The sequence below is a fragment of the Mandrillus leucophaeus genome, unplaced genomic scaffold, assembly GCF_000951045.1.
Source record: "Mandrillus leucophaeus isolate KB7577 unplaced genomic scaffold, Mleu.le_1.0 Scaffold539, whole genome shotgun sequence".
NCBI lineage: Eukaryota > Metazoa > Chordata > Mammalia > Primates > Cercopithecidae > Mandrillus > Mandrillus leucophaeus.
The window spans coordinates 232,552-255,412 of NW_012105797.1; the positions used below are offsets into that span (position 1 = coordinate 232,552).

Genomic DNA, 22,861 nt, shown 5'->3' on the forward strand with positions numbered 1-22,861 from the left:
CCGCAGCACCAGCGGCTCCTTCCGGTCCCCTCCTTTCTCCTCCTCGTTGGGACGGGCGGGCGGCGGCGGCGGCGGCGACTGCTGCTGCGGTAGCTGCTGCTGCTGCTGCTGCTGCTGCTGCTGCTGCTGCAGGCGCGCTCACTACACCGCCTGCTGGTAACCGCGGCCCGTGCAGCGCCCCCGGGTCGGGGGCTGCCGAGGCCCTTCCCGGCCCATCCCTGCCCCTGGGCGAAGGTTGGTCTTCCGAGAGCGGGTTGCAGTCCATCCCTTGCAATTGTCCAACCTGGCCCTAACAGAGGAAAAGCGTCCTCGTAGCTCCGCCGTTGGAAATCGGCTTCATTCTACTCTTTGTGGCCTCCTGAGAGATTTGTAAACCCCACCTCCCTTAGCACTGTGGTCTCAAGCCAGGAGAACATCCATATGTGTATTTGTGATGATGCTTCTGTCTCTCCTCGTTCACCTCTGGCTTTCTAGCTGGTACCACACCACGCAAACTCGAACCACTTCGGGCCTTTGCGCTTGCTGATTTCTCTGGCAGAACATTTCCTCCAGTTTTTTTTTAACTCGTCGATGCTCGATGCATATTTCAGGTCCCTTCTCAGAGGGCTGCCCTGACCACTGTATCCAAAAAAGTACACCTGCACCATTGCTGTAACTCTTTTACCTGCTTTTATTTCTTCATAACAGTTACAACTTCCAGACCTTATTTATTTGTCAGTATCCTCACCACCAAAAATGTAAGATTTTTAAAAGCAGGGACTTACTAAACTATTTTGCTCATTACTGTATCCCCAGAATTGTGTCTGGCACAAAGCAGTGCTCAGTAGTATCAAAACAGATCTACCAACTATATTGAGCATGTAGGAAAATGAAGCCCAACACACATTAATGAAGATAAACAACATTTATGAGCTGTGGAAAAACAGCTAAACCTCCTTCCCTGGCTATAAAGATCATGTTCCAAAAATATAAAATCCAGTGGTAGAAGCCATTAACCGGCGCTTTTCTTTGACAATTGTCCAGTACTGCTTCATTACTTTTGTTTTCCTTTGGAACATTATTTTTTTTTTAAGGCAAGTGGATACATGTTGTGCCTTCTTTTATGTTACTAATAAAAGTTATTAAATGGTTTCAATGGTGTTTTGTATTTTAGCTTTGAGTTCAACTCAAAGTAACATCTACTTCAAGAAAAAGGGTTAAGGGTTACATATTTTTATATTAACACATCAAGTATTTATTGAACATACCAGTGTTTCTGGGTGGCAGTATGTCAAAAAAAAAGGGGGGGTGGGCACGGTGGCTCACGCCTGTAATCCCACCACTTTGGGAGGCCGAGACGGGCAGATCACCTGAGGTGTCAGGAGTTAAAGACTAGTCTGGCCAACATGGTGAAACTTCGTCTCTATTAAAAATAGAAAAATTAGCCAGGTGTGGTGGCACACACCTGTTATCCCATGTAATCCCAGCTACTTGGGAAGCTGAGGCAGGAGAATCGCTCGAACCTGGGAGGTGAAGGTTGCAGTGAGCCGAGATCACGCCACTGCACTCCAGCCTGGGCAACGGAGCAAGACTCTGTCTCAAAAATAAAAAAAGAAAGATAAAACATACTAGTGCCCTATACTAAGACTAAGCACGTTTCCCTAACTTGCTCTTTCTACTTATAGAACCAAATTCTATTATAATAACCATACTTAGCATGCTTTTGATTCCTATGTGCCAAGCCAAATGCTGTGTACTTTTCTATGTTACCCTTTTTAGGCTTCTGACAATCCTATGAGATATATACTATTTGTGGTAGGCCTTGAGATGCACTTTACAGACCCCACTTCAGGAATAAAGCACTGAGCTGCTGCCACCAAGAGTCATACCCATAGCAAGCCATCGGTTGTCAGCCCCTTTCAGGCATGCCAGTGTCACAGTGTCATAATGTTCTCAGAGAGGCCACATCCAGCGACTGATCAATGCAGGGATAAAAGGTCCAGCCCTCTCACCTCCATTTGGTACAATTCTGATGGATTTTCTCATCTCCTGCAGAACAACTTGCAGGATCAGCTAGGGCATTCCGTTGAGACTTCATTGAAGCCTAGCTGCTTCTGCCCAATTCAGCTTTTCTTCCCTCCCACAAGTGATGATTCCAAAAGCATTCCCTAATAAATCTCCTGCACACTAGTCATGTAAGAGTGCGCTTCCTGGGAACCCAGCCTATAACACTATTTGTATTTTTCTATTGATAAAACAAGTAACTTGCCCATTTGAACTGCAGAAGGTTCTATGTAGATACATAAATAAAGTATTACGGGAGCGCAGGAGGGCTTCTGGGAAAGGCTTCTTACAAGGATTGGCATTTAAGTTACAGGATGACTTTACTAAGAAGAGAAAAAAGATAATTCTCGGCTAAGGGAACGGCATGAATGAGTATGTGAATGGGAGAGGACTACAAGTAACCCCAAATGGCTGGACTGTAGGGTCTTTGGGGAATCCCTACAGGATAAGGAGAAAGCACTTCATGGATGGTAAAGAGGGTAGCCAAGAAAAAACTTCAGGCCTGAGAATAACTCTTAGCCAAGTGGAAAGGGATAGGAGCCCCTGAGATCCTCAATTAAGAGTGGGAAAGGGGAGCTTCACTGCTCCTGGAAAAGGGAACCACTGCCAACCTTCCTGGCAAATACCACTCCCTAATTATGACATATATATTCATAAATGGCCTTTGTTATTTTGTTATTTTCTTTTTTTTTTTTTTGGAGACAGGATCTTGCTCTGTTGCCCAAGCTGGTGTGCACTGGCACAGTCTAGACTCACTGCAGCCACCCGTGTCCCTTGTAGTGGAGATACGCACCTCCATGCCCAATTAATTTTTGTATTTTTTATAGAGATGGGGTGTTGCCATGTTGTCCAGGCTGGTCTCAAAACTCCTGGCCTCAAGCTATCCACCCACCTCGGCCTCTTAAAGTACTGGGATTACAGGCCTGAGCCACTACGCCTGGCCCCCTTTGTTATTCTCATCTAGGATCACAGAATATTGAAGATGGAAGATACATTAACATCAACTAATTCAGCAGTTTGTACAATATTTTCTGAAGCACTGGAAATTTCTTGTATACTCATATTCTTATGCCAGGATCCAATATTTGAGCCAAATAAAAGAGGACCTGGGAGTAGGCAACCAGCTGACATTTTCCTCCATCCCTTACCACGGCAGGTAAGATGCCACCTCAGAACACACTTTGAAAATCATTGATGTAGTTCTTTCAACAAATATGCCAGGTGCCATACAAGGTGCTAGAGATACAGTGGTGAACAAAGAAAGCAGAGTGTCTTTTTTTTTTTTTTTTTTTTTTTTTTGAGACGGAGTCTCGCTCTGTCGCCCAGGCTGGAGTGCAGTGGCCGGATCTCAGCTCACTGCAAGCTCCGCCTCCCGGGTTCGCGCCATTCTCCTGCCTCAGCCTCCCGAGTAGCTAGGACTACCGCGCCCCGCCGACTAGCAAGCGGAGTTTCTACTTGGACAGAGCCCACAGTCTAGGGAGGGAGGCTGACATTTAAAATATAATCACATGGCCGGGCGCGGTGGCTCAAGCCTGTAATCCCAGCACATTGGGAGGTCGAGACGGGTGGATCACGAGGTCAGGAGATCAAGACCATCCTGGCTAACACGGTGAAACCCCGTCTCTACTAAAAAATACAAAAAAAATTAGCCGGGCGCGGTGGCGGGCGCCTGTAGTCCCAGCTACTCGGGAGGCTGAGGCGGGAGAATGGCGTGGACCCGGGAGGCGGAGCTTGCAGTGAGCTGAGATCCGGCCACTGCACTCCTGCCTGGGAGACAGAGCCAGACTCCATCTCAAAAAAAAATAAAAATTAACATAAAATATAATATAATATAATATAATCACATAAATTGAAACTGGTTAGTACCATTCATGAAAAGTGTAGGTCATAGGTCTGGGAAGTGAGGAGCGCCTCTGCCCAGCTGCAGTCCCGTCTGGAAAATGATGGGGACCTCTGCCTGGCCGTCCAACTGTCTGGGAAGTAAGGAGCGCCACTGCCCAGCCACTGCACCATCTAGGATGGCAGGAGCCCCTCTGCCCGGCCCGCACTGTCTGGGAAGTGAGGAGCGCCTCTGCCTGGCCCCCACCGCTTCTGAGAAGTGAAGAGCACCTCTGCCCATTCCCCCAGCCGTCCGGAAGTGAGGAGCACGTCTGCCCCCCTGCCCCACCGTCTGGGAAGTGAGGAGCACCTTTGCCCGGCCCCCACCCCGTCGGTGAAGTGAGGAGTGCCTCTGCCCAGTCCCCTCATTGTCTGGGAAGTGAGGAGCACCTCTGCTTGGCCCCCGCCCCGTCTGGGAAGTGAGAAGCACCTCTGCCCCACCGCCCCACCGTCTGGGAAGTGAGGAACACCTCTGCCCGGCCACCACCCCATCTGGGAAGTGAGGAGTGACTCTGCCCAGTCCCCTCATTGTCTGGGAAGTGAGGAACACCTCTGCCCGGCCCCCGCCCCGTCTGGGAAGTGAGCATCTCTGCCCTGCTGCTCCACCGTCTAGGAAGTGAGGAGCGCCTCTGCCCAGTCCCCTCATTGTCTGGGAAGTGAGGAGTGACTCTGCCCAGTCCCCTCATTGTCTGGGAAGTGAAGAACACCTCTGCCCGGCCCCCGCCCCGTCTGGGAAGTGAGCATCTCTGCCCTGCTGCTCCACCGGCTAGGAAGTGAGGAGCGCCTCTGCCTGGCCGCCACCCTGTCTGGGAAGTGAGCAGCGCCTCTGCCCAGTCCCCTCATTGTCTGGGAAGTGAGGAGCTCCTCTGCCCAGCCCCCCACCGTCTGGGAAGTGGGGAGCACCTCTGCCCTGCCCCTGCCACCATCTGGGAAGTGAGGAGCGCCTCTGCCCAAAGGCCCACTGTCTGGGAAGTGAGGAGCTCCTCTGCCCGGCCCCCACCCCATCTAGGAAGTGAGGAGCGCCTCTGCCTGGCCGCCGCCCCGTCTGGGAAGTGAGGAGCACCTCTACCAGGCCCCCCACCGTCTGGGAAGTGAGGAGCACCTCTACCTGGCCCCCCACCGTCTGGGAAGTGAGGAGCACCTCTGCCCTGCACCCTGCCCCAACTGTCTGGGAAGTGAGGAGCATCTCTGCCCGCCCCACTCCCACCGTCTGGGAAGTGAGAAGCACCTCTGCCCTTCCCCCCTCAAATCTGGGAAGTGGGGAGAACCTCTGCCGGCCCTCCCATTGTCTGGGAAGTGAGAAGCGCCACTGCCCAGCTGCCGCCCAGTCTGGGAAGTGAGGAGCGCTCTGCCCTGTGCCCTCCCCGCCACCACACCCTCTGGGAAGTGAGGAGCGCCTCTGCCTGGGCCCCCCACTGTCTGAAAAGTGAGGAGCGCCTCTGCCCGGCCCACCCCATCGTCTGGGAAGTGAGGAGCCCTCTGCCTGGCCCCCACCCCATCTAGAAAGTGAGGAGAGCCTCTGCCCGGCCGTCCCCCGCCCCCTATACACACACCCCATCTGGGAAGTGAGGAGCGCCTCTGCCAGCCGCTGTGCAACCCTCCAAGGGTGAAGTGACAGCCTTGTGTGTGATCTTTCTGCCCTCCCCAAGTTTGCATTTTCTTTTTTTTTTTTTTTTTTTTTTGAGACGGAGTCTCGCTCTATCGCCCAGGCTGGAGTGCAGTGGCCGGATCTCGGCTCACTGCAAGCTCCGCCTCCCGGGTTTACGCCATTCTCTTGCCTCAGCCTCCCGAGTAGCTGGGACTACAGGCGCCCGCCACCTCGCCCGGCTAGTTTTTTTTTTTTTTTTTTTTTTTTTTTGAGACGGAGTCTCGCTCTATCGCCCAGGCTGGAGTGCAGTGGCCGGATCTCGGCTCACTGCAAGCTCCGCCTCCCGGGTTTACGCCATTCTCTTGCCTCAGCCTCCCGAGTAGCTGGGACTACAGGCGCCCGCCACCTCGCCCGGCTAGTTTTTTTTTGTATTTTTTAGTAGAGACGGGGTTTCACCGTGTTAGCCAGGATGGTCTTGATCTCCTGACCTCGTGATCCGCCCGTCTCGGCCTCCCAAGTGCTGGGATTACAGGCTTGAGCCACCGCGCCCGGCCTGCATTTTCGACATTAAAGTCTACTTTTTAATTTTTAAATTGGAGAATATATAAAAAAAAAAGTGCAGGTCACTATAAGAATATGTCCATATGCCCAAAAGTACATACATGTTCTAAAGTACTTCTGAGGAAGCAACATCCAATCTGAGATGAAGTATGTATTCACTACTTCTAAAGTGTGAATGCATTTAGGAGTTGGGCAAAGGTGGGAAAAACACTCCAGAGAAAGAAAACAGTTGATGCAAGGCCCCCTACATGGGATGGAAGTTATTATTTATTTACTACTACTACTTACTATTGCCTGAAAGAAACCACTGGTTTTTTCCCCTTGTATATAAATCTGATTTGAAGTCATATATCCTAATTCTTTCACTGGATCATGAGCTTTTTTCTATGTCATTAAATATTCTTCAAAAACCCTAAGAAATGGGCCAAGCATGGTGGCTCACACCTGTAATCCCAGCACTTTGGGAGGGCAATGTGGGAGAATCACTTGAAGTCAGGAGTTCAGGCCTAGCCTGGGCAACATAGCAACATCCCATCTCTACAAAAAATATTTTAAAATTAACCAGGCATGGTGGTACACACCTGTACTCCCAACTACTCTGGAGGCTAAGGCAGAAGGATCACCTGAGAGCCAAGGAGTTGGAGGCTGCAGTGAGCTATGATCATGCCATTGTAGCCCAGCCTGGGCAACACAGTGGGACCCCATCTCTAAAAAATAAAAATAAACCCTGATAAATGATTGCATAATTTATTTAACCACTCTTCTATTTGAGGACACTATCATGGCATTATGATTGGTTTAATGAGTGCTCTCATGTCCAAACACAGTATATGTCCAGATCTTTTGGGGGCTGAATCTCTAAGATTTGGGTAGTTGAATTAGTGGGAAGTAAAAGGAGAGTCTAGGATTCCTGGCTTGGGTGACCAGGGAGATGGAGGTGTTATTGATGACCACAGAAAATACTAAAGTAGGAGCAAGTTTAGATGGGGGAATGATGTGTTTCATTAGGGTATACTGAGTTTCAGGCAACCCCAGTACATCTAAATGAAGCACCCAAGAGTCAGAAACATGTCGAAGATGCTGGTTTCAGGTCTGAGCTGGAAGTACAGGTTTGTGAGTCTTTAGCTTAGAAATAGTAACTGGAACCTCAGTTTAGATTTGGTTACCCAGGGAGAGCACAGAGTGAGAAAAACAAAACCAATAACAAAACCCTGAGAAGCACTGACATTGTTGAGGGCAAGGAAGAAAGTAAAAACCACAGAGGAGAAATGAGGGACCAGAACTGTAAAGGAAAATTGAACAGTAGTAACCAAAAACCAGTGAGGAAGAAATTTGAAAATGGAGTCCTAAATGTGAACTTATTAGACAGATTTACCAGAAACCTATTTTGTCTCATACATTATGTTAAACACAAGGGGGGAACAAGACAAAACCTTTTGCTGCGTACTGTCTGGTAGGGAAGACATTGTTATACATCACCAAAAAGGCCAATATATTTGGCATATTTTTAACAATTATACCTTGTTTCTAAAAAGACATGTAGCTCACCCAAAAAAATCAGTATAATGGCTAAAACAGAGAATTCAAAATAATTAAAATGAGAAATTTAGGGCAAAAAGAAAATAGAAACAAAAATGATGCACAAAAATACATGCTTGGTTGGATGCAGGGGCTCACACGTCTGCAGTCCCAGGACTTTGGTAGGCCAAGCTAGACGGACTGCTTGAGCACAGAGTTCAAGGCCAACCTGGGCAATATAGTGAGACCCCATCTCTACAAAAAATAAAAATAAATTAGCCAGGTGTGGTGGCGCATGCCTGTGGTCCAGCCTGTGGTCCCAGCTGAGCCTGAGGTGGAAGGATTGCTTGAGCATAGGAGGTTAAGGCTGCAGTGAGCCATGCCCATGCAACTCCAGCCTAGGCAACACTGCACGACTGTCTTAAAATAAATAATTTTTTAAAAAAATACAAGCTCTAAGGTCCTGAAAACTTACTTTAAGCTTTGTAGCAGATGTTGTAACAAGGAAAAAACAAAATCAGTTATAACAGGTTTAGTATGCCTAGGGTAACAAATATTTTGCCCAAAGGAGGAATTACTACTCCAGGACTAAGACTAAAGATGAATTTCTCTGAGTTTCTCACAATGACAACATCATGTGAAGAGTATCCTTAACAGCATCTTTCTAGTAAATCCAACAGTTAATTTTATGGTACTCCTTATTACAACATCTCTCAATCTAGGCTGAAAGCAATTCTGTGGGCTTGGAAGAGGTAAACAGCATATCCTAGGTAGGAAACTCTTATAGTCTGACTGTGTGTGTTTCAAATTAGCATGACTTCCACCCTAAAAACAAGCATTTCTGCATAAATTTCCTAACAAGGTTGTTCTCCTTTATTACTGGTTATCATACTCAAGAAACTTAACATTGATATACTATTACCGAATATCTAATACATAGTCTATATTCAAATTTCCCAAACTGTTCCAGTATTGTTCCTTAGATATTATCTCTTCCAATCCAGGGCCCAACCTAGGATCACACATTGCATTTAGTAGTCATGTTCTCTTAATCTTCATCTAGCCATTTTCTGTCTATCATAACACTAATTTTTTAGAATTCAGGCAAGCTGTGTTTATGAAGCATGCCTTTAAAAAAATTATCCTGGCTGGGCGCAGTGGTTCATGCCTGTAATCCCAGCACTTTGGGAGGCCAAGGTGGACAGATCGCCTGAGGTCAGGAGTTTGAGACCAGCCTCGCCAACATGGGGAAACCCCGTCTCTACTAACAATAGAAAGAAAAAATTAGCTGGGCGTGGTGGCAGGCGACTGTAATCCCAGCTACTCGGGAGGCTGAGGCAGGAGAATCGCTTGAACCTGGGAGGTGGAGGTTGCAGTGAACTGAGATCGTGCCATTGCACTCCAACCTGGGCGACAAGAGCAAAACTCCATCTCAAAAAAAAAAAAAAAAAAAATATCCCAAGGGCTGGGCACGGTGGCTCACGCCTGTAAGCCCAGCACTTTGGGAGACAGAGGCAGGTGGATCACTTGGAAGTCAGGAGTTTGAGATAAGCCTGACCAACAAGGTCAAACCCAGTCCCTACAAAAATACAAAAATTAGCTAGGTGGGGTGGCGTGCACCTATAGGCCCAGCTACTCAGGAGGCAGAGGCAGGAGAATCATTTGAACTGAGCCAAGATCACATCACTGCACTCCAGCCTGGACAACAGAGTGAGACTCTGCCTCCAAAAAAAAAAAAAAAAAGAAAAAAAAATTATCTTGAGTAAACAGACAACCCATAGAGTGGGAGAAAATATTCACAAACTATGTATCTGACAAAGGACTAATATCCAGGATCTACAAGGAACTCAAACAAATCAGCATGAAAAAAAAAAAATCCCATCAATAAGTGGGCGAAGGACATGAAGAGACAATTCTCAAAAGAAGATATACAAACAGCTAACGAACATGAAAAAATGCTCAACATCACTAATTAGCAGGGAAATGCAAATTAAAACTGTAATGACATACCACCTTACTCCTGCAAGAATAGCCATAATTAAAAAGTCAAAAAACAATAGATGTTGGCATGGATGTGGTGAAAAGGGAACACTTTTACACTGCTGGTGGAAATGTAAACTAGTACAACTACTATGGAAAACAGTATGGAGAGTCCTTAAAGAACTAAAAGTAGAACTACCATTCGATCCAGCAATCCCACTACTGGGTATCTACCCAAAGGAAAAGAGGTCATATGAAAAAGACACATGCACATGCATGTTTATAGCAGCACAATTCACAGGTGCAAAGATATGGAACCAACCTAAGTACCTGTCAACCAACAAATGGATAAGGAAAACATGGTATATGGGCGCAGTGGCTCACACCTATAATCCCAGCACTTTGGGAGGCCGAGGCGGGTGGATCACCTGAGGTCAGGAGTTCGAGACCAGCCTGGCCAATATGGTGAAGCCCTGATTCTACTAAAAATACAGAAATTAGCTGGGCGTGGTGGCGGACACCTGTAATCCCAGCTACTCAGGAGGCTGAAGTAGGAGAATTGTTCGAACCCAGGAGGTGGAGGTTGCAGTGAGCCAAGATTGCACCATTGCACCCCAGCCTGGGCAACAAGAGTGAAACTCTGTCTCAAGGGGAAAAAAAAAAAAAAAAAAGGGAAAATGTGGTATATATACACCATGGAATACTACTCAGCCATAAAAAGGAATGAAATAATGTCTTTTGCGGCAACTTGGATGGAACTGGTATTCTAAGTAACTCAGGAATGGAAAACCAAATGTCATATGTTCTCACAAGTGGAAGTTAAGCTATGAGGACGCGATGGCATAAGAGTGATATAATGGACTTTGGGAACTGGGATGTAAATTTGGGAGAGGCTGAGGCATAAAAGACTACATATTAGGTAAAATGTACACTGCTCGGGTGATTAGTGCACCAAAATCTCAGAAATCACCACTAAAGAATTTATCCATGGTAACCAAAAACCACCTGTACCCTTAAAACTATTGAAATTTAAATATAAAAAGTTATCTTGCTTCTCTTCTTAGATCCAGATTAAATATTTTTGACAGGACTCTTACATAACTAATGTTGCATCCTTAGAAATCACACATTTTGGGCCTAGCGTGTGGTGGCTCACACCTGTAATCCCAGCACTTTGGGAGGCTGAGGCGGGCGGATCACTTGAGGTCAGGAGTTTGATACCAGCCTAACCAATATGGTGAAACCCTGTCTCTACTAAAAATACAAAAATTTAGCCAGGCATGCTGGCATGCGCCTGTAGTCCCAGCTACTCAGGAGGCTGAGGCAGGAGAATCGCCTGAACCTGAGAGGCAGAGGTTGCAGTGAGCCGAGATCACACCACTGCACTCCAGCCTGTGCGACAGAGAGACTCCATCTCAAAAAAAAAAAAATTACACATTTTGAAAAGAATGACGAATTACACCACCGAGTGCCAATTATGTTGTATATATTATATATAACAATACACATAATTATCATAATCCTATGATTGAGTGTGGCAGACATGAAGATTGCTGTTCAGACCCCTCTTCTAGAAAGCACTTGCTGTGCAGCTGAGAGGAAGAGGGGTGGGTGACAATCTCTGTTAGCTCCATCAGGGTCAAGCTGAGTTTATTCTCTTTTCCAGGTAGCCACTAGTCAGTGACAGAACAAGGCCTAGTGACAGTACAAGGGCCTAGTCATTTCTGTCCAATGCAGGGCTCCTCCAATGGGTAATCTTAGCTCCATATTGCCTTATGGGCCTGGCAGAGAATTTGTCAGGTCTGTATCATTCTGGTTACTCCTCCTGCTCAGTCCTGTTTATCTCATTTTCTTTCATCTGTGTTATTCCCCAACAAATCATATGCATGCATTAACACTATCTCAGTGTCTGCTTCCTGGAAAGCCCAAACTACAACATTCTCATTTAGCAAATGAAGAAAACTGGAAATCAGAGAACTTTAAATATTGTTCCAAACCATAGTTAATATAGCTACTAGGATTTGAATTTAAGTAATCACCTTCATATTATAAATCAAGACTCTTTTTTCTTTTTTTTTTTAGACAGAGTTTTGCTCTTGTTGCCCAGGCTGGAGTTCAGTGGCATGATCTCAGCTCACTGCAACCTCCACCTCACGGGTTCAAGCAATTCTCCTGCCTCAGCCTCCTGAGTAGCTGGGATTACAGGCACATGCCACCACACGCGGCTAATTTTGTATTTTTAGTAGAGATGGGGTTTCACCATGTTGGTCAGGCTGGTCTCGAACTCCTGACCTCAAGTGATCCACCCACGTTGGCCTCCCAAAGTGCTGGGATTACAGGGCACGAGCCACCATGCACAGCCTATAAATCAATAGACTCTTAACACATATAGGCTCTCACTAGCCTTTGATTGCAATTTGCCTAATTCTCAGCTTAAGTACTTCTAGGAAAATCATCCTTACAGAAACTATTTATTTCATCCCACATCTGTCAACACATTGATCAATCTTTAGCTCCGAGTCTATGGTATTGCTAGCCCTTTACTTAACATATTATGTATTTTGACAATTATAATGTAAAAAAAATTGGCTGGTCATGGTGGCTATATATATATATAAGCACTTTAGTAAAATGACTGAAACAATCTAAGTTTCAATAAATAACAATCATTAAAAACAAATCTTTTTTGATTAACCACTAAATACTAGGCATTACACTAAATTCTGATGATTCACAAAAAATCAGTAACATTCAGACCATGACGAAGATCATAGAATCATATTTCACTATATATTTTTACAAACTTCAAGCAGATCTTAAATGGCTGCTTATTAAAATTCATTTCATTAAACATCAAAATTTTACTACACTGATGACCAGCCCGAGCAATAAAGTCTGACTTTGTCTCTACAAAAAATAAAACAAATTATCCAGGTGTGGTGGTGTACACCTGTGGTCTCAGGTACTCAGGAGGCTGAGGTGGCAGGATCGCTTGATCTCAAGAGATGGAGACTGCAGCGAGCTGTATTCAATGCTGGGCACTCCAGCCTGGGTGACAGAGCTCGAGAAACCCTGTCTAAAAAAACTAAAATAATAAATAAAACCCGACTTTACTACACTGAATGACTTGTTTGCATACTTCTGATTAAGAAATAAGAGGCTGGGTGCAGTGATTCACACCTATAACCCCAGTTCTTTGGGAGGCCGAGGTGGCTAGATCACATGAGCCCAGGAGTTTGAAACCAGCCTGGGCAAAATGGTGAAACCTCATCTCTACCAAAAAAAAAGATAAAAATTAGCCAGTCTCATAACCCGGTCTCAAAATAAATAAAAATTTTAAAATAAACTGGCTGGGCACAGTGGTTCACATCTGTAATCCCAACACTTTGGGAAACCAAGGCAGGTGGATCACCTGAGGTCAGGAGTTCGAAACTAGTCAGACCAACATGGCGAAACCCCATCTCTACTAAAAATACAAAAATTAGCTGGGCGTGGTGGCTCATGCCTGTAACCCCAGCTACTTGGGAGGCTGAGGCAGGAGAATCACTTGAACCCAGGAGGTGGAGGTTGCAGTGAGCCAAGACTGTGCCACTGCATTCCAGCCTGGGCAAGGGTGAGACTCTGTCTCAAAAGAATACATAAATCAAATAAAATAGAAACAGCAAGAAGGTATTAATATTAACAAACTTTATACCTTTTACCTTTAACGTCTATCAAATAAATTCAACATTCAAGTTTTACATTTTAAAATCATTTTTATTGAGCTAATTTTAACAACATTGCTTTAGCTGGTGACAGCTGCCCCAAACCAAAACAAAGCCATCATGAATGCTATTCAACATCCTCAATGTAATCCAGTATGTTTTCGTACTTGGAATATAGTTAAACTTTTGACATTACATAATCAAGCAAACAGCAGTGCATACTATATTATTCAAAAAGACTTTATCTATTTCATTTTAAAAATCAAGCTACAAGTGGCCTCAGTTTTATCACCAATCGCAGTGACACATTCCACACTTCATGCTCTCAAAATAAAAAGTGCCCTAAAACTAACTCTAAGTTTTTTAGTTATTGACATTAATACTAACCAGAGTTACAGGAATTGAAGTTTAACATTGTACAATATAAGCGGCAATAAGTTACTGATATTTGCTGACAAATTCCACTCAAACTAAATACATCCTTGATACATTCAAAAAGACATTTTGTAAATTTTAATAAGCTACTGTATATGTTGCAGTGCAAAAAAAGTGACACTCTAGTTTCCTGAGCTTTAGGAAATTAACAATTTTCTGACTACTACTTTCAACTTAAAATAGGCTCTTTATTATATGAAGCCATGACAAAACTACACAATTAAATTAGGCTTTTGGAGAACTGAAAGACTGGTCAGAGTTACGGTGATTTAGGGTAATGAAAAAGTTTTCAAAGTAAAAGTATTTACAACACTACAAAGGATACTATGGATCTGCATGTAGTACAAAGATTAAAGATAATCTACTGATTTCACAATTGTCCCTCCTCTTTCAAAAATATTACACTGGGCCAGGCGCTGTAGCTTACACCTGTAATCCTAGCACTTTGGGAGGCCAAGGTGGATGGATCACCTGAGGTCAGGAGTTTGAGACCAGCCTGGCCAACATGGTGCAACCACATCTCTACTGAAATACAAAAATTAGCCAGGCGTGGTGGCAGGTGCCTATAATCCCAGCTACTCAAGAGGCTGAGGCAGGAGAATCGCTTGAACCCAAGAGGCGGAGGTTGCAGTAAGCAGAGGTCGCACCACCGCACTCCAGCCTGGGTGACAGAGGAAGACTCTGTCTCAAAGAAAAATTACACTGAAAGACTTTATGGTAAGTATTTAAAATTAAATATACCAACCTGTGGTATATTACACATTTTAATATATTCTTCCATAATGCCCACTAAGAAGAAATAAATGGGATAAATGATGAAAAAAAAAACAAAGAAAATAAACACACTTTTAGGAATGTTTTCGCATGTGTACATGTCAGGGGACGTGAAATTGATTCCTCATGAGAACTCTCTACATCCTAAAAATTACAAAGACCGAGTTTCTACTTCAATTTTTTCTTCTGCTTGAAGTATATCTGGATCAACATGAACAACCGGAGGTCGTAGGATAACTTCAGGACCTCCACCATAAATAGACTGCAGAAAATTCCATGTTTCTTCAGAAATCTGGCCAGAATCTGCTCCTTAAAATTATGTAGAAGAAATAATGTTTACAAACCTACATTCATATTGCAAAAGCTTTCATAATGTACCCCCCAGCATGAATCTTCTAGGGATAATTGAGAACTTTTGGAACATGAATCCGCAGACTACCCGCCCATATTGTTATAAGCTGCAACATACGGTTTGTCTTAAAATGTTAGAGATGCTTTTTCTTAGCTCTTACCAACAGCCTTAAGACCTTTCCTCAGATAAGAAAAATAGTGTCTGCTTTCCATTATTTGCCCCTAGTTAATGTATGGATTACATTCTTCAGCTGGGTAAAAAAGTACTATAGATGACTAATGATAACATATTTCTAACAGTGACAAATCACTCACAAGTAAAAGCTTAAATACGAGTCAAACTTACCTTGCCTAAGTATCACATTACCACATTTAGTGACTGCAATCTTAGTATTGTCAATAGGACCCGGAGGATCTAAAGGAAAAAATATCAAAATGTATTTTTCAAAGAAATGTAACAAAAATTGTGTAGTTTTGTGCTTGACAAAATTGTGACCTGTAACTATATTATCAGATTGGTTATTTCTTAGCCAAATTATTAATTTTTTTTTCTTTTCTGAGATGGAGTCTCGCCCTGTCGTCCAGGTTGGAGTACAGTGGCACGACCTCAGCTCACTGCAAGCTCCCCTCAGGTTCAAGTGATTCTCCTGCCTCAGCCTCCTGAGTAGCTGGGATTACAGGCACACGCCATCACGTCCAGCTAATTTTTGCTTTGTTTTTTTTAGTAGAAATGGGGTTCACCATGTTGGTCAGGCTGGTCTCGAACTCCTGACCTCATGATCCGCCCGCCTCAGCCTCCCAAAGTGCTGGGATTACAGGCATGAGCCACCGCGCGTGGCCTATGGTTAATTCTTAAAGTCTTCTCCTGAGCTTCTTCGTTTTTAGTTCTTAGTTCCCCCAAAACAGAACCAGGAAAGAAGATAAGAGAGGCTTGTTCACAACCATTACAGTCTAACAGAAATTATTTTTTAACTCTCCGTTTGGGGATTACAAGTCAAAATGTACCACTAATGCTAAAAAATAGCAATTCCTTTGTAACTTTAAAGAAATTATACAATTAATGTGCTTCAGATTATCAAAGTAACATTAAAAACAATAAAAGCATTATAAAGGAAAGTGTTTAAATACATTCTTTTTAAAATTTAAGGCAAAAGTGAACCACATGGTCATCATCAAAAGCTGTAAAAGAAACTTAAACAAATTTACAATAAAAAAAAAAAAAAAACATTAAAAAGTGGGCAAAGACCATGAACACTTCTCAAAAGACGACGCTGAGGCAGGACAATCGCCTGAACCCAAGAGGAGGTTGCAGTGAGCTGAGATCTCACCAACTCCACTACAGCCTGAGCGACAAAGTGAGCCTCTACCTCAAAAAAAAAAAAAGAGTCAAGAAACAAAAGATGCTGGCAAGGCTGTGGAGAAATAGGAACACTTTTACACTGTTAGTGGGAATGTAAATTAGTTCAACCATTGTGGAAGACAGTGTGGCGATTCCTCAAAGACCTAGAACCAGAAATACCATTTGACCCAGCAATCCCATTACTGGGTATATATCCAACATAATGTAATTCATTCTGTTATAAAGATACATGCACACATATGTTCATGGCAGCACTATTCACAACAGCAAACACAGGGAATCAACCCAAATGATCATCTATGATAGACTGGATAAAGAAATTGTGGTAAATATATACCATGGAATACCATGCAGCCATAAAAAGGAAAGAAATTATGTCCTATGCAGGCACATGGATGGAACTGGAAGCCCTTATCCTCAGCAAACTAATGCAGAAACAGAAAACCAAACACTGCATGTTCTCACTAGTAAGTAGGAGCTGAACAATGAGAACACAAGGACACAGGGAGGAAAGCACACACTGGGGCCTGTTGGTGGGGGGCTGGGGTATGAGGGGTAGGAGAGCAACAGGAAAAACAGCTAATGCATGCTGGGCTTGATACCTAGGTAATGGGTTGACAGGTGCAGCGAATTGCCATGGCACATGTTTACCTATGTAACAAACCTGCACATCTTGCACATGTATGCTGGAACTTACAAAATAAAAATACAATTTTTTTAAAAGTGTAGAAAAGTCAGATAAGGTGGTGTGCACCTATAGTCCCAGCTACTCAGGAGGCTGAGGCAAGGGGATCGCTGGAGCCCAGGAGTTTGAGGCCAGCCTGGGCAATATAGAGAGAACTCAGTAATTCAGCACTTTGGGAGGCCAAGGTGGGTGCATTCCTTGAGCACAGGAGTTCCTGGGCAACACTGTGAGACCATATCTCTACAATTAATTTTTTAAAATAATTTTTAAATTAGCCAAATGTGGTAGTACATGCCTGTGGTCCCAACTACTCAGGAGATGGAGGTAGGAGGATCGCATGGGCTGAGAGGTCAGGGCTGCAGTGAGCCATGATCATGCTGCTGTACTTCAACCTGGGCAACAGAGGTAAGACCTTGTCTCTATTAATTAAAAATTTAAAAAAGTAAATACATAAATACAAAAAAGCTTTAACCGGGCATATTGTTGCAGCCTTTTTCACATATCAGAATGTCTTTTGTTTGTTTGTTTGTTTAAAGACAAAGTCTTGCTCTGTTGGCCAGGCTGGAATACAGTGGCATGATCTCAGTTCACTGCAGCCTCCGCCTTGTGAATTCAAGCAATTCTCCTGCCTCAGCCTCCTGAGTAGCTGGGATTACAGGTGCCTGCCACCACACCTGGCTAATTTTTGTATTTTTAGTAGAGACAGGGCTTCACTATGTTGGTCAGGCTGGTCTTGAACTCCTGACCTCAGGTGATCCACCCACCTCGGCCTCCCAAAGTGCTGGGATTACAGGCGTGAGCCACCACGCCCGGCACATATCAGAGCATCTTATTTTCAAATTATTAAATATTGTTCTACAATTTTACTTTAAAAGTCCACTGTATTGAATAAACCGTAACTTAAGCAACCTCTTATTCCTTATAAAGATTTCCAAAATTTTTTCAATATTAAGATCACAGATTTACTTTGTTCAGTTCTCTATTCCTGCTATAATTCATAAAATAAGTTTAACAAAATTTAAAACCAACAGAATATAAACTAGAACGTGAAGATCTCTGAGGACAGGATTTTTTTCTCTTCTGTTCAATAGTGTAATCCCAAGTGCACATAGATATTCAAGAAATATTTGTCAAACAAAACAACAAATAATTTACCAAAAAAATTTTTTTCAGTCAACCACTTACCTCCATCTTTACCCTTCACAAAACTTTCCCATTCTCTAAACCACTGCATACTGATGCAATAAAAAGTAGCTGGAGAGTCCTCTTCTTGGAACGCTCTATTAAGCTAGAAGGGGGAGAAAAAAACAATCACCTAGTATCTAAAACTTGCTTTATGGCAAAACAATACAATCATTCCACTTCAGTGTTTGATAACTCAGCACTTTGGGAGGTTGAGGCAGGAGGAGTCTTTGAACCCAGGAGTTCAAAACCAGCCTGGGCAACATCATGAGAACATCCCTACAAAAAAAAAAAAAATTATTTTTATTTATTTATTTTTGAGATAGAGTTTTGCTGTTGTTGCCCAGGCTGGAGTGCAATGGCACGATCTGGGTTCACTTCAACCTCCGCCTCCCAAATTCAAGCAATTCTCCAGCCTCAGCCTCCCAGGTAGCTGGGATTACAGGTGCCTGCCACCACACCTGGCTAATTTTTGTATTTTTAGTAGAGATGAGGTTTTCACCACGTTGACCAGGCACTGGTCTTGAACTCATGGCCTCAAGTGATCCACCTGCCTCGGGCTCCCAAAGTGCTGGGACTATAGACGTGAGCCACTGCACTCAGCCTATACAAAAAAAAATTTTTTTAATTAGCTGTGTGAGGTGATTCGTGCCTGTAGTCCCAGCTATTCGGGAAGCTGAGGTAGGAGGATCACTTGAGCTCAGAAGGTTGAGACTACAGTGAGCCATGATTGTGCCACTATACTCCAGGCTGGGTGACAGAATAAGACCCTGTCTCAAAAAAAAAAAAAAAAAAAAAAAAGTGGTACAGTAAGATGTACCCTAACTTAGTACTAGGATATGTGGTAGCACATATGAATAAACAATTCTAGGTTCTGTCTCAAAATTTAACAAGTAAACATAAAAGGGGCATAAAGATTGGGTAAATGAAGATGGTCAAGACAAAGTCTTCAAAACAATAAATACTACACATATTTATTAAAAATCTAATGCATAGGCCGGGCGCGGTGGCTCAAGCCTGTAATCCCAGCACTTCGGGAGGCCGAGACGGGCAGATCACGAGGTCAGGAGATCAAGACCATCTTGGCTAACCCGGTGAACCCCGTCTCTACTAAAAAATACAAAAAACTAGCCGGACGAGGTGGCGGGCGCCTGTAGTCCCAGCTGCTTGTAAGGCTGAGGCAGGAGAATGGCGTGAACCCAGGAGGCGGAGCTTGCAGTGAGCCAAGATCTAGCCACTGCACTCCAGCCTGGGCGACAGAGCGAGACTCCGCCTCAAAAAAAAAAAAAAAAATTCTAATGCATAAACTTTATTTATGTACACATATTATATCCACAGTCTATACTTTGTTTACTTAAGATACTGGTAGACAACTTGCTATTACCTGCCATGCTGCAATGAATGATCTTCTACATGTCATTTCACAAGCAATATACATAAATGTATAGGTAAATTCTAAAAAGCGGTGGGACAGTCCCTAAAAACCAATTCCCTCTTCCGACCCTCGACCTAAGGAATGGGTATGTGACTCAAACTATACATAACTCTACCAGAAATAAAAATCTTCAGAGAAGTGACCTAATGGTTAGAATGGAATCACTCCAATGTCAATTCAGGTAGATACTCAGGGCTACCTTAGTTCTCAAACTTTTGGAGGTATGGTTTTTCAATTTTTATTCTTAGTAAATTTCTTTTTTGCCAGGTTAGCCAGTTAAAAAAAACCCAAGCGACAGAAAAACTGATACAGAAAGAGAAGCACAAGCAAAAGAGGCTCGGGAAAATTAAGGGTATTTGGAATTAATCTAATTGTAGCAGTGTATAAGACTCCTAAAAATATCTCATGATGGGCAATTAAATCCATGGAACACACTACCTGTGGACAAAGACAACCAAGTTCAGATTATATAATTCCTCTAATCAAATTAATCAACCCCCTGTGATTGTCCACAGATTTCCTTATAAAAATAGCCCAGAAGTACCTCCATGATCTCACCCCATAATCTGACCTCCTCTTCCTTCTTCCTCATTTTTCACTGGTGGTCATACTGGCCACTTTGTTATTCCCATAATCAAACAAATACACCCCTGCCTCACAAGGCTTTTGCAGTAACCCTTCTTTTTGCAGGTATCTGAATGACTATCTCCCTTACCTTCTTTAAGTCTTTGCTTAAATGTCATCTTCTCAATGAGTCCTATTTTGACCATCCTGTTTAAAACTCCAACCTGGGCTGGGCGCGGTGGCTCACGCCTGTAATCCCAGCGTCACAGATCACTTACGGATCACTTGAGGTGGGGAGTTCGAGACCAGTCTGGCCAACATGGTGAAACCTCATCTCTACTAATAATACAAAAATTAGCCAGGCGTGGTGGTGGGTGCCTGTAATCCCAGCTACTCGGGAGGCTGAGGCAGGAGAATTGCTTGAACTCAAGAGGAGGAGGGTGCAGTGGGCCGAGATCATGCCACTGTACTGCAGCCTGGACAAAAAAGCAATACTCCATCTCAAAAATAAAATAAAATCAAAATAAAATATAAAACTCCAACCTGACTCCTCCCCCTCACCACTATAATCTTGGTGCCTCTGATTCTATTCATTGTTTCCCTTTTCCATTGTACCCATCACCTTTTAATATAATATATAACATATTTATCAAATATAAGCTCTGGCATGGCACAGTGGCTCACCTGAGACCAGAAAATTCAAGACCAGCCTGGGCAACATGGTAAACCCCACCTCTACTAAAAATACAAAAAAAAAATTAGCTGGGGGTGGTGGCACATGCCTATAGTCCCAGCTATTCATCAGGAGGCTGATGTGGAGGATCTCTTGAGCGTGGGAGATCAAGGCTGCAGAAAGCTGTGATCATGCCACCACACTCCAGCCCAGGCAAAAGAGCAACACCTTGTCTCAAAAAAAAAAAAAAAAAGAGTGTGTGTGTGTGTATGTGTGTGTATATATATGTACGTGTGTGTATGTATGTATATATAAGCTCTCTGAGGGCAAAGATCTTTCTGGGACACAAGGTAGCTAGCTGCTTCAGTGGAACAATGAAATGTAAAATGCTGTGGCAGTCTCTGATGGTTAACAAAGAAATCAAGGCATATTTGCCTCAAGGCATGGAATTAAAGTTGGGGCTTTCTGTGGTGAGAAACTTATCCCTAGAGAACTGAGATTTCTAAAATGTAATGTCAGACTGAATCTGCCAGATGCTGAATTATAACAACCATTAAATTCATACCACTACCATGTTTAAACACTTTCAGGACTTACTTTATCTTTGGTATTAAGTTACTTCCTATGTGTTTAGGTAGAAGCTTTTTAAAATTTAGTTAAGCACAGTTACCTCATTAATTTAAGGATGTGTTTCTCTCTAGTTCTGATAAATTTATCTAAATGGTTACTCTAAATGTAGTTCTCACCCTGTTCTCTTTTAAAAAAATACATAATAGAAAAATATTGGATCCTATAGCTATTCAACATGTCAAAACTTTTCTTCCTTCTGTCTGCTTATCTTTTTGTGCTTTACCTTGGGAGAAATCTTTCCGCTACATCTTCCAGCATACTAATTTGCTCTCCAATAGTATTTATTTTGCCATTCAATCAACCCATGTACTGAGGTTTTGTTTTGTTATTTAGGATACAATTTCCTGATGTACCTCCCTGAATATCAATCATACTTCACACGTCTACATTCACTGCTCTACCTAGGCAGATACCTTTATGCTTGCTGCCTGGTACAGTGCAACAGGTAGAATGCTAGGGTCATCACGGTATCTGCCACTTCCAAGATTAAAGCCCATATAGTTATTTCCTATGGCACTTGCTTGCTTCTTTGATCTGATCCTATCTGCTTTTTCAGTTTTTCAGAAACTTCACCTAGCTTCCAATCCACCAAGGGCACTTATTTTTATATTCCAGTGTTATTTTTGTCCACACATGTGCTTTGTTTAAAAAAAAAAGGGGGGGGGCCTGAATAAAACAAACAAAAAATAAACCCTAATATTACAGAACAATAATCATAGGGTTGCACTTTTTCTTTTTCTTTTTCTTTTTTTTTTTTTTGAGACGTAATCTCATTCTGTCATCCAGGCTGGAATACAGTGGTGTGATCTCAACTCACTGCAATCTCTACCTTCCCGGTTCAAGCAATTCTCCTGCCTCAGTCTCCCTAGTAGGTGGGATTACAGGCACCCGCCACCACACCTGGCTAATTTTTGTATTTTTAGTAGAGATGGGGTTTCACCATGTTGGCCAGGCTGGTCTTGAACTCCTGACCTCAAGTCATCCGCCTGCCTCAGCCTCCCAAGGTGCTGGGATTACGGGCGTGAGCCACTGAGTCCGGTCAATTTTATTTATTTTTAAAGACAGGGTCTTGCTCTGTTGCCCAGGCTGGAGTACAGGGTCATGGTCAGAGCTCCCTGTAATCTCCAACTCCTAGGCTCAAGCAATCCTCCCTCCTTAGCCTCCCAAAGTGCAAGAAAGGCATAAGCCACCTTGCCCAGTCCCGGATTTGCTTTAAAAAAAAAAAAAAAAAAAAAAATTTTGTTAAGGTATAATCCTCCCACTCTTCGTGTGGACTTCAAAGGTTTTCTGTAAATTTACAGTTGTGCAACTGTCACCACAATCCAGCTTAGAGCCCTCCAACACCCACCAAAGCTGTCCTGCACCAGTTTGCAATCAGTTCCCCTTCTCTCGGTCCTTGAAATTGCTAATCATTTGTCTCTACACTTTTTCCCTTTTTAGAAATTTCATATAAATGAATTAGACATTATATAGTCTGTTGTATGTCTGTCTTACACTTGG

At 43.4% G+C, this 22,861-nt stretch overlaps 1 protein-coding gene across 3 annotated transcripts in view; it reads right to left on the reverse strand.

Moving 5' to 3' along the window:
- Window positions 1-13,303: 13,303 nt before the first annotated feature.
- The window catches only part of USP33 (ubiquitin specific peptidase 33), a 69,521-nt gene continuing 59,963 nt past the window's right edge, over window positions 13,304-22,861 (reverse strand). For all 3 annotated transcript variants that reach the window (XM_011997365.1, XM_011997364.1, XM_011997363.1), the window contains exons 22-24: window positions 18,063-18,165; window positions 15,179-15,247; window positions 13,304-14,790 (exon numbers count right to left, since the gene is read on the reverse strand). In XM_011997365.1, coding sequence (XP_011852755.1) covers window positions 14,633-14,790; window positions 15,179-15,247; window positions 18,063-18,165 — 330 coding nt within the window. In that variant the 3' untranslated portion in view covers window positions 13,304-14,632. The remainder of the gene's footprint in view (window positions 14,791-15,178; window positions 15,248-18,062; window positions 18,166-22,861) is intronic.